An 11,276-nucleotide genomic window follows, 5' to 3' on the forward strand; every position below is an offset into this window, starting at 1 on the left:
GTGAGAGCAACAGTACCTTTGCCTACTAATTGTAGGCACTTTCCACCTCTAATTTCAATATTTGCACTCTTGTTCTTATCAATGGAGGTGAACAAGGATGCGTTTAGAGTTATATGATGAGAGCATGCATTGTTAATTAACCATGTTTCACTAAACCTTGTCATATTGCCTTCTGAAACCATGAAAAGTAGCTTATTAGCAGGTTCAACTTTTTCTGAGACTTAAGTTTGCTGATTTCACACATTTCCCTTATTCTTGCATACTTTTTCCACATGACCAAGCTGATTACACTTCTTGCACTTAACATTTAGCCTAAACTAACAAAATTTTTCAGCATGGTTAGTCTTTTTGCAATAAGAACACACCACATTTCCAGTTTTCTTACTCTGTTGCCTCTGATTTGAAGTAACAGCCTTCTCTTTGTCTTTTTTTTTTTCACTGGGAGACTTTTAGTGGAGTTGTGAAGAACATTCTTTTCTTAAACCTTGCTTATAATGTTGTATATGTGCTCTCTTCAAGTTTGATATACCTTTTTGCTTCAGAAACTTGAAGACCAGTTCTTACAAAGTCATCATGGTGAGGTCGTTTGATTCCTTAAGAGCTTTAATTTTTTGCTCAAATTTCTCAAGAATACTAACTACCACCTTTTCCATAATTGTTGCATTTGACAACCAGCTCCCAAAAGCCTCACTTGATTGACAATCTTCATCAACTTGTTTACAGAGTCCTTCACTGTCTCATCTTCCTATATCTTTAGCACTTCAAATTGTCTCATTAGGTTTAAAACTTGCATCCTAGTTCTATTAGAACCTTAAAACTATTTTTTGAGCTTATCCCACTTCCTTGGCTATTTCACAAGCCATGATTCTTGTGAAAATTATATCAATCACAGCAGTGTAAATGTAAAAAAAGGTCTTGTATCTTTTGGCCATTCATCACTATGTTGTCTCATTTAATTTATGATAGGGTTGGCTTTCAGCTCAGAAGGCTCTCCTCCTTATTCCACTACCTCCCAAAGATTAAAAGATTTATAGAAATCTTTCATTTCAACTGCCCAAACAACATAATTTTCACCATTGAAAATTAGTGGTGAAAGGGATGAAGTACTACCATTTAAAGCAATGTTAGGATGAAGTAAAGGTTGCTTAGTTTTCTTGCGAAGGTTGTAAAAGTTTGCTAATAGGCCTCTTAGACCATGAAAGTTTTGATACCATGTTGTGTTCTCTAGAATCTTTTTTTGGTATACACTAAGTGCAAAATAGTTAATATGCATGCAGCAAAGGGAAGGAGAAAAACAAAAAAAAAACTATGTTGTAACGAAGGTTATATGATAAAAAGATGCTACAACAATGTGAATTATGCAACTGATATTCATTAACGTGCAGATTTATATTACAAACTTGCTAAGCAAGTTGTGAACAATGATAATACAATCGATTACTAGATAAAACATCACTTAGTCAGTCACTAGAAGCATAGGCATCAAAATTTTGACAATGAAGTGGCTATCATAACACAAAACATTATGTTAGAAACCAATGGTAAATAACAAGCACTATGAAGGTCTTCAATGCAAGTCCTAATTCAACAACATTCCTCAATAGCAAAATTTATAATTCCTCCACACACTTGAAGCAACAGAACTTATAGCTATTCAATCCACTAAAACTATAATGGCATAGAGATACTATTTCAATTTAAATTGTCTTAAACTTTAGGTATCAAAGAAATAGTAGGTACTTAAACATTGAAATCTATTCAGATTCATCTTCAAATTCATTCATTACTTCAGAGATAATCTTAGCAAGATTTAAGACTTTCTCTAATATGTTGAAACCTTGTTCTACTAAAGAGTGAGGTGATTTGGAGTTGGGAGAAGCTACGGGAGGTGATTTGGGTAAAAGAGGGTTGAGAGGAGGTGATTCAGGAAAAGCTAAGAACCGGGTAGGAATGAGAGTTTTGGGACAAAAAGTTGAAAACAGGTTGAGTGGTGGTTTGAGGGAAATTGGGTAAAAGTAAGAGTTTTGAGACGAGATGTTGAAGGGACATGTAATTACATAAAAAGGCGGACAAATTGGTGGAGATGAGGACAAAAACAATATCAATGGTGTCGATGAGGCTCTCCAGACAAGGCCAAGATAGAAAGAGAATTGAGCTGTAAAAAAACAACACTAAAAATCAGAAACAAAATAAAGAAAAAAGAACCAAGAAAATATAAAAGATATATAGCGAAGGTTAGGGATCACGATTGGAAAGGTTTGGCTTTTGAGTCTTGGAAGTATTAGGCTTTGGTTTGTTTATTAAAGAGGTTTGGGGTTTGAGTCATAAAAATATTAGGCTTTGGTTTTCCTATTTGAGGTTTTCAAGGTAAGTTGTCTTGGTTAGAGTTTTGGGTTGCCATTCAAGTGAGAAAGAGAAGAGATAGTCTCGGTGTGCAATGAGAGAGGTCTGAGGCATTTCAAGCCTTCAGAAGGGAGTGTTTAGGGTTTAGTTATTGGTTGGGAGCTTTTAAAAGAAAAGAGAGCAACTAGGGCTTAAAAAAAGAAAAAGAAAAGGAGAAATCCTTATAGTTTATACCTATTACCTATTCTTTTGGTCCAAAGGGCCAAAAGAGAGATTGGGATCACTAATAACTATTGTTAATTTTATTAAGCAAGTACACATATCCCTAACAAGTAAGTGAAGAGTACTGTATCATTCTCACAAGGATTTATTACCAAAATTCGTTAATTACTAAAATTTAAATAATTTAATCTTACCCAAATACACAATTTAAATTAAGGAGTAAAATAAAAATCTAAACTAGCAATTAGGATGACAACCTAAACTTGAAAAATTAATAAAAAAAACCTTAGAATTACAATTTCCCTCAACACTTCATTTAAATCTCTTCTACTCTCTTGTAACTTACTAAATGGAATGAACTATTAACTTATAGGCCTAATTTATTTATAAGTATCTTCCAATGTTCTTATAAAAATATCTCCCTCAACCAATTCATTATATTCTTATGCAAATTAAATTAAAGAAAGACTCATAAAGCTTAGACTCTAATATTGATTACATATGATATGTAAGTATATTCTTTTCTAACGAGTGAAATAAATCATTCAATCAACTAAATAAATTTGAACATATGTTATTCTATCCATGGCTTACATTAAATTTCTTTTTCCAAGTATATTTAGGCTATCCAATCAATATAACTGGTGATCAATCAATTAGACGCATTAAACACAATATTGGAATAAAAAACTTAACTACCATTAATCATAAGAAATAGATAATATTAAAAATCTAAATTACATATTGATTTCAATTGCAATCTTACAAAAATAAATTTAGCTCATCTTAAATATTGAAAACATAATCCAAAGAAGTTTAACCATCAATTACAATACAAGAAAAATTAAGAAGAAGCAAAGAAGAAAAGAAAACCAGAGATTTGCCGAATCTTTAATCTTTCAAAGCCTTTCTTGCCTTCTTGTATGCTTGATGACTACTTTTCCTTAATAGAAACCCTATTTCAAATGTACATTTTAATTGCACCAAAGGTACTTTTAAATAGCCCTTAAAATACTTACTTTGAATCAAATCCAGAAAAAAAACTGAAAGAGATATCGTGCTGGTGAAGCAGCCTCCACTTTTTGGCATTGTGACCTCCACTTTCTGATGCCGCAGCACCCAACTCTCTAATGCCTTAGCATCGTAGCCTTACCTCTTTGGCATGGCAGCGCCCTTGCTTGCGGCCCATGTACAACTACCTCATCTTCTTAGTGCCACAACGCCCACTCTTCCGTAGCTGCTCAGCTCCCAACTTGTTGATTTTTTCCTTGGCTTCATTTTTCTTCATCATTTTGAACCTCTTGATCGTGCACCTTCAAGAACAAACAAAACCAAGTTACTAACATAAAAAAGTGGCTTAATCAATATAAAATCTAACTAAAATCAAACTATTTAAAACAATTAAAACTTAATTTTAAAAAAAAATAAGTAAAAAGTGACAATTTCAATCTAAACTAAAAGATTTAACTCATTTCTATGCTTAAAATATGACAAAATTATTCTATAAAATAGAGTTATAAATCACTTATATCTTGAAGTAGTCGTGGAGGGAACTAATTAGGAAATTATACCCTTTTACTGATAAAATAAAAGGATGAGTGCCCTTTCATTTATTTGCAAAAAAAGAAAAATCAAGCATGTACACGAGTAAAAAAAACACTTGGTTGCCTCTACTTTGTACTTGGATTTAAGCATATGTGCATCTTCATATATACTTTTGTGAGATGGAAGTGGAATCTATGGCTACTAGCTAAAATGCATTTTAAGGCTTACACTCATCCGGCAGTAACTCTTGTGATCTTCATCTTTTTGGACCTACAGGTAACGATGTAATATAATAGCATAATATACAAATAAGTCCTTAAATTATTTATGAAAATTCAAAGAAACTCTTATACTTGTATTACGTGCAATCGAGCTCTTATATTTTTATTTTGATTAAAATAAACCTTTATACTTTTATTTTGAATCAAATAAACCTTTGTAATTAGTGACTGATATAATTAAAATATTATTTGTTATTCTATAACGCGTGATGTTGACATGGAATACTATAATATCATAATTGATGATGATACGGTAAACTGACATATCATAATTGATAATAACATGACATGCTAATTTGACATGATAACATGATTATATGATATTTTCACTCTCCACATCAATATCATGTCAGTGTCATTTGAATATAAAATGACATTTGTCATTTTTACTAATGGTAATTAGTCAATTATTAATCATAATGACTTATTTGATCTAAAATAAAAGTACATAGACTTGATTAAATGTAATAAAAGAATAAATGACTTATTTGAAAATTCTTGAACAATTTAGGACTTATTTGAGTATCATGTCTAGTTTAATTATATATCATCTTTACCATGAACATTCCAGCAGCTTTTGGATGATCAACCAGTAGTGGTTGTAACTACTTTAGGGAAGAACAGGCCTAGAACTCTTGATATCCGTAGAGTTCAACCGATCACTGGTTGATCAGTGTAGGCATACGAGTCTTTCGCCTATTTGATGATCAGAATTCCTACTTTAGAGTCGCTCTCTTGATCGTAAGCATCTTGGATTCCTTGTTACTTTCCTTCTTTCGCTCCTTGTTTTTCTCTGCTTAGCATTTGGTTGCGGTTTACTCTTTATTGTTGATCTATAATTACTAGTTTTCCGTGCCACTTGTTCAAGATTAAATATATATATATATATACACACACACACACAGCCTGAAAGAAAGAAGGAGATTCAGACTTAATTTTGGAATCATCTCAGTTAGATGAATAATCTCCAAGAAGCAAGAACAAGTTAACGTTTAGTTAGGGTTAGATTTTAAAGTAACTGAAATCCTCAAAAGGCCTAGTGCAGTCCAGTTCTTTTTCCAAATATATAAACATCTTTTAGTTCTTCCTTAGTCTCTCTTGCTGGATCCGTTTCGGTGTGTGATCCCGACCGTCCATGATCCCTCCTACTAGAAGCATGGTGTACGCTTTTTCAACATGTTATTTGCATCTGTATTCCATGGAGTACATACATCAAGATTCAAAAGCGAAGGAGAACTGATCAGTTTCAAATTCCTGAGCATCTGATTCTAGTAGAAGCTAATGAGGTCTAAGATCTTGTGTGTGGTCCTTAAAAGGGAATCGATTTTAACCATGAGGCCTAGATAGTGCCACATGCATGGTAAATATCAAGCTCCACTGAAACATGACAAGTTTCCTGGTCTTCGAACCTGGAAAACTTTAATCACTAGCAAGGCTATGATGACGGGCAACAGAATTTGCAGGCAATCACAGGCAAATTTAGAGAACAGAAATCTTGTATGTTATGATGATTCACATTTCATAGTAAGTCTCTTTATATGTGTGTGAGTTTGTGTTTGTGGAAGTTTTTACAGTGTAATAAGCACTAATTTTACCAATATAAGCTGGGAAAGCAGTACTCAACTAAGTTAGATCAAATGACTTTGATAGAGTTTTTCGTTTTTCAATTTTTCAAATTTGCACAGCTCGTTCTCGAATTTGTTAATGGATTATTATGGCTTTATTCCAGGTTTTACTTAATCAATAACGATTGAAGATATCCAAAGAAGTTATAACAGCAGAAGATATGGCAAGGTGGTGATATTATCGAGACAGAAGGAGATATTAATCATCATCTCAACAACAAAGAGCACTACAAGGTAAGGGGTTTACATGTCTTAGCTAGCTTTGGCTCACAAAGACTGAGGAAATAATGCCTTTTATTTAGACGTCTGCTTTATTATATCATACACCGGTGCACACATATACTCCAAGAATTTGTTTTACTAGTACAAAATTAACAACTAGTATACTAAGGAAATAACAAATACTTCCTTCTTATTGCTATTAAAAGTCCTGGGATGATAAACTTGAAAGTTTATCATACTCCCTTTTGGATATATTATATATATATATATATATATATATATATGTATGTAGTATGCTAGCATCCTTAAACTTTAATCAGAATGGAACACCAGGTTGGCCACATGAGAACTATATATATATATATGCTGGCGTTCAATGTTCATTCAGAGTCCAAACACCAACAGTAGTAGTCAGACCTTGAGGCAGCCAGCATTTCTTCTGGGGACATCCTCTCGAGCTCACTTTGCCTCCATGATGCAAAGTTGTTTCGGTTTTGAGGGTCAGAAGCCAGTGGATAGTTTTCTCTCCTATGAGCTTGATTCCTCATCCTCACGTAAAGCCTCATTGTTGCAACGCAGTCCTCATAAGGGTCTTGAATGCCGGTTTGGATGTCATACCTGAATATAGAAGTTGCATCAGTGAATAATTATCGACAGATATGATCATGAGGAAATTAAATAGATATTGTGTATAGATGCTTACCCCAGGTATGCTTGGGTTAAGTACTTGAGTGAGTTGCTAAGTTTGCTTGTTTTCATTAACGGAGGATATTTTGCAGTATCCCTGTAGGCACATAAACTTATACTATATTAATTGTATTTTCCACATGAGTTTCATCATTCAGCTGTGTCTCTAGTAGTAGAATATATAGGAAAAAGATGAATGTGCAATTTAGACTATAAAATAATTACAGCAGCACCTATTCCTTTTGAATGTATGCTAGCATCCTTAAACTTTACCTTATCATGAGTGCTGGATATTCTACTTGGAGACGGTCAAGATCATGATCAAGACCATGACCCACGAGAATCCTGGCTTTGCCACCTTTAGGAGATCGAATTTTCCACATTGGTTCTCCATTGCAAAGGAAGTCTTGAATCCTTCTTTGCACTTGTCTCAATGGCGTTGCATCTCTCAAATATTCTGGTCGAATGCCTGTGGTTTCATACCTGAAAGTAGTTGGAGAAAACTTAATTGGTTTGTTTGATTCCATTTGTTGGAATTATCAGAATTTGCCTATTGGCATAGTCATATTCTCATTTTCATTAATGGTACCTGTAGTTTGTAACTGGAATTGGTGGTTTGACATAAGTATGGTAGATCAATTTCTCATTTTCATCAATGATGCAAACCCTTGCACAAAGATCTAATGAGCCGTCACTGCCAGCACCAACCATTTTGCAAGCTAGTGCAACTACTTGCGGGCCTCTTGAAAAACCATTGTCGATTGTCAAGCTATCACGAAGACCTAAGTTAGCCAGACGAGCCGTTATTCCCTTCAATGAGATATCATGTATAAAATTCAGTATAAACTCAATTTGCGAATAGAGGGAAGGAATTATAGTTGAAATAAGTAGCTTTAACTTCAAGCTAAAGGTTCATACATAATTTACTCCCGAGAGCTGGCATCTGTCTTGATGGATCCTAAGAGCGTATGGGCTATCCAGAATGGCTAAGCAGAATTTGCATCCTCGGATGTTGAACAAATTCTTGCACTCTTGTTTCGGCAATGGACCTATTTGGAACAAAATAGTAGTCAAGAGTCAAGAGTCTGTCCTCACAAAATCTTTGGATTAACAAAACATATGGATGTGCTAATATTCATTATTACTTACCTATAAGATGTTCCCTTAGCGATTCCAACGACCTGCAGTGTTTCTGACACACTCCGCAGGTAGGTTCATGAACTGAATGATACGCAGTTCTCATGTGGTCAACCAGGTGCTCCATTCTGATGAACTGTCTGAAGCATGCCGCGCATTTGTTCCTGCAGCTCGAATAATTTGATCAATTTAGCATTGAAATCATTTGTGCTATAGTACTTATCTACTAAGTGCTTTCTGTTTGTTACTTATATATATGTTATTGTGATTTTATGTGTGAATGCTTGTGTGTGTTTGTTTGTTTGTATGAGCGAGTAAGAAGAGAGAATACCGCATGCTATCTGAAGACTCCATCTTGTTATGATGAGCGTTGAAAATTTAGTGTGTATTACTTTAGAAGGACCTGAGGAAAGAAGAGGGGATAGGGGAGGGTATTTATATCAGTTAAGGAAGAAATTTGTGTCCCACTTGAGCCTAAGGATGATTCCTTGGGGAAAATTACTTGAATTTTGGAGCTCTATCTCTGCACCAGAACATTCGTAGTAATCCAGATGCTTGGAGCCCCACTGATCAACTAGAATATTTCACTCTTTGTCTCCTCCATCCCTCCCTTACTTTTTATATGTGTGCAAATGTACGCGAGAGTTTACACATGAACGTGCGCAAGCTCGTGTGCATGGTTAACTTTATTTAATGTGCTAAACAACATGTTAACTAACTTTTTATAGTATAAATTGATCAGAGGCCTACACCTTCAGTCATCAGTTTGATACTGAATTTCCTTCTTTATAGAGGTTTTTTGTGGTGCATTTAACACAGGATTGGTGCAAGTAATGAACACGAGCTACTTTGGTCATATTTATTTAAGAAGTCTTGTGACCTAATGCACTATTCACTAATGCAAACAATGTCCATGGCTTACTTTTTCCATGAGGATTTGGTCAAAGATTGCGTTGTTTCCATCGTTTTCTTTTCTATCGCAAACATAGGAAGTTCACAAACTCCCGCATATGCATGGGGACGGAGAAAAGGCAAAACCCAAGTTGGCTGACAAGACAAAAGGATAAAATTGGCCAGCCTAAAATGGGGGGTAAGTTCGTGATCAAGTTTAATGTCCTTTTACTTTCGGCAAAGGCAGGGATAAGGTCCTTTTCAAGCTGGATAATGCCATAGCTTATCTCTTTTGTCTTGCACTGTGAAGGAAAAAGGGCAAAACCAAGTTGGCTGACATGACAAAAATTGTCCAGCAAAAGCAAATGCCAATGGGTAATGGGCTTTAGAGACTCACGGTAAAACCTTCATAGTTATTCAAGTTTAAGCTCCCTTACTTTCGGCAAAGGCAGATAAGGTTGTTTGCATAAGCTTAAGCACAATTACTTACTTCTCCTTCAAAGAAAGAAAGAGGTTTGACTTTATGAACAACAAAACAACAAGGGGAATTTCAGCAAAGACTCACTTTTGACTCTAAAGGGGGCCTGGTAGAGATTCCCTCCATGTTGCTTTTGAACAAGATACCCAACAGAAAAGTTGTAGGTGAAAGAGCACTTTTTTCCCTTAATGATTCTGGTCCATACAAGCCCATTTCCATCATTCCCATAAACGTCTCTATATTCACAAGTCAAACCGAACCCACCGCAGAGATTGCCCTCCCTTTGACGAAGATAACAGGCTTTTTCTCAATCACAACTTGCCCATGGACACTTTTACATAGTTTAGCATTTGATAAAATTTTTCCAAATTAACTAAGATGTGTATGTGCATCCTCCTGTTGAAAATTATATATGGGAATTGCCATAAATTCAATTTCTTTATCCTCTGATAACTCGTACGTTTATAGATTATTGGAGCAGCTTTTGCATTAAATTTCTGTGTGTACACGATGGTTTTTAATCACTTACATGCATGTTGGAATGCCCTTAGGCATGCTATAAACAGGGGCAGCTGTAACCTGTTGGCAAACTTGGGCTCTAATCACAACTTGCTTTTAGCAAGAAATGTGAAAAATTAAAAAAATTTGAGTCGTTAAAAATATGTCTTTTTTATTATATATGAATGGGATATACGTAAAAAAATTAACTGTAATTTGATTTATCTTTTTTTATTTATATCAATCTATTTGATATAATATTTTAAAAAAAGATAAAAAGATGAGACATCTCGATTCTTTAATTATTAATATTTAATTTAAAAAAATCGATCGCATAAACATCGACCATATTAAAAGTTCTTTAACTAAATACCTTACTTACATTGGCAATTATTCTAAATTCATTGGTGAAAACATTGTTGGGTTTGGGAATCTGATGATATATAAATGGGGGTACCCTTCAACTTAAACCTGCACATGTATAGTGGATGAAGAAATGGTCCATATGAACCCTACTGACTGTAACCCTCACATAGAACCTACACAGCTTGGTTCACTACAGAAAAAGCTTATTTTTGACTAGTTTCAAAGGAGGAGAAGGAATTAATGTCATTGAGCGGGCCAGTATGTGGCCAAACCTTTTGGCATTTTGAACCACACGTACGTATGTTATATCCTCTTAATTTTCAGTGAACCAATAAAAGTCAAAATTGAAAAGAGAGAAAAGAGATCAGAACCTTTCAAAAAGGTCCAAAAAAAGAAATAAAGTTGTCCCTTTGACCTAACCAGGGATCAGATCCTCTCTCCCTCTTACTTCACTAAAGCTCCATTCCATCCCATCTCCAGTTCATCCCCTCACTAGCTTTTCCAACAAACTTACTCTTGAAAAAAGTCATGACAATAAAATTCCTTCTTTGAAAAAATTACCACACAAGTTAGATTCGAATGCTGAGTTGTGATACCTGTTGGTGCTGAGCTTTGGAATGATAACAAGCTACTTTCTTGGTGCTAGGGTTGGATGGCCTGGGTTTCTGTTTGAGTTTGGAAGCTGTTGTCAGCTGATATCTGTGGGACTGGTTGCTGCTGTTACTCCACTGTGGTTGCGTCTTACTAAGTGTTGGATCACACTACAGTCAATCAAGCTTTGAGATACTTGTCCATATGTCAATTTGAGGACAGTGCTAAGCTGGTCTTTGCGTAACTAGGAATGTTAAGTGTAGGGTTTTATATTCCTCTTTAATCTAGTGTCACAGATTTCACGTCATTAAAAGATATGATGGGTCTTGATTTATAAATAAAAATCTATCGCTTAATAGATATATCTTTTAAATTAAAAATGTGATAATT

The 11,276-nt window shown here is 34.7% G+C and overlaps 1 protein-coding gene across 1 annotated transcript; it reads right to left on the reverse strand.

Annotated features, from left to right (window-relative positions):
* Positions 1-6,618: 6,618 nt before the first annotated feature.
* On the reverse strand, positions 6,619-8,437 carry LOC110427949 (Exonuclease family protein). The gene is made up of 7 exons (XM_021443606.1): positions 8,394-8,437; positions 8,075-8,226; positions 7,844-7,974; positions 7,515-7,735; positions 7,199-7,408; positions 6,942-7,022; positions 6,619-6,856 (listed from the first exon to the last, which is right to left on the reverse strand). Exons 1-7 carry the CDS (start codon positions 8,414-8,416, stop codon positions 6,619-6,621), a joined length of 1,056 nt encoding a protein of 351 aa, XP_021299281.1. The 5' UTR covers positions 8,417-8,437.
* Positions 8,438-11,276: the final 2,839 nt, after the last annotated feature.

Source organism: Theobroma umbraticum, unplaced genomic scaffold (genome assembly GCF_002168275.2).
Source record: "Theobroma umbraticum cultivar Fairchild unplaced genomic scaffold, ASM216827v3 scaffold_239.0, whole genome shotgun sequence".
NCBI classification, from domain to species: Eukaryota; Viridiplantae; Streptophyta; class Magnoliopsida; order Malvales; family Malvaceae; genus Theobroma; species Theobroma umbraticum.

Excerpts from the sequence above, each read along its gene's own strand:
- LOC110427949 (XM_021443606.1), bottom strand. The coding sequence starts at position 8,416 with ATGGAGTCTTCAGATAGCATGCG. Across the intron at positions 7,409-7,514 it reads ATTCCAGTTACAAACTACAG|GTATGAAACCACAGGCATTC; the intron begins GTACCATTAATG and ends AACTACTTTCAG. Across the intron at positions 6,857-6,941 it reads TTAACCCAAGCATACCTGGG|GTATGACATCCAAACCGGCA; the intron begins GTAAGCATCTAT and ends TTCTATATTCAG.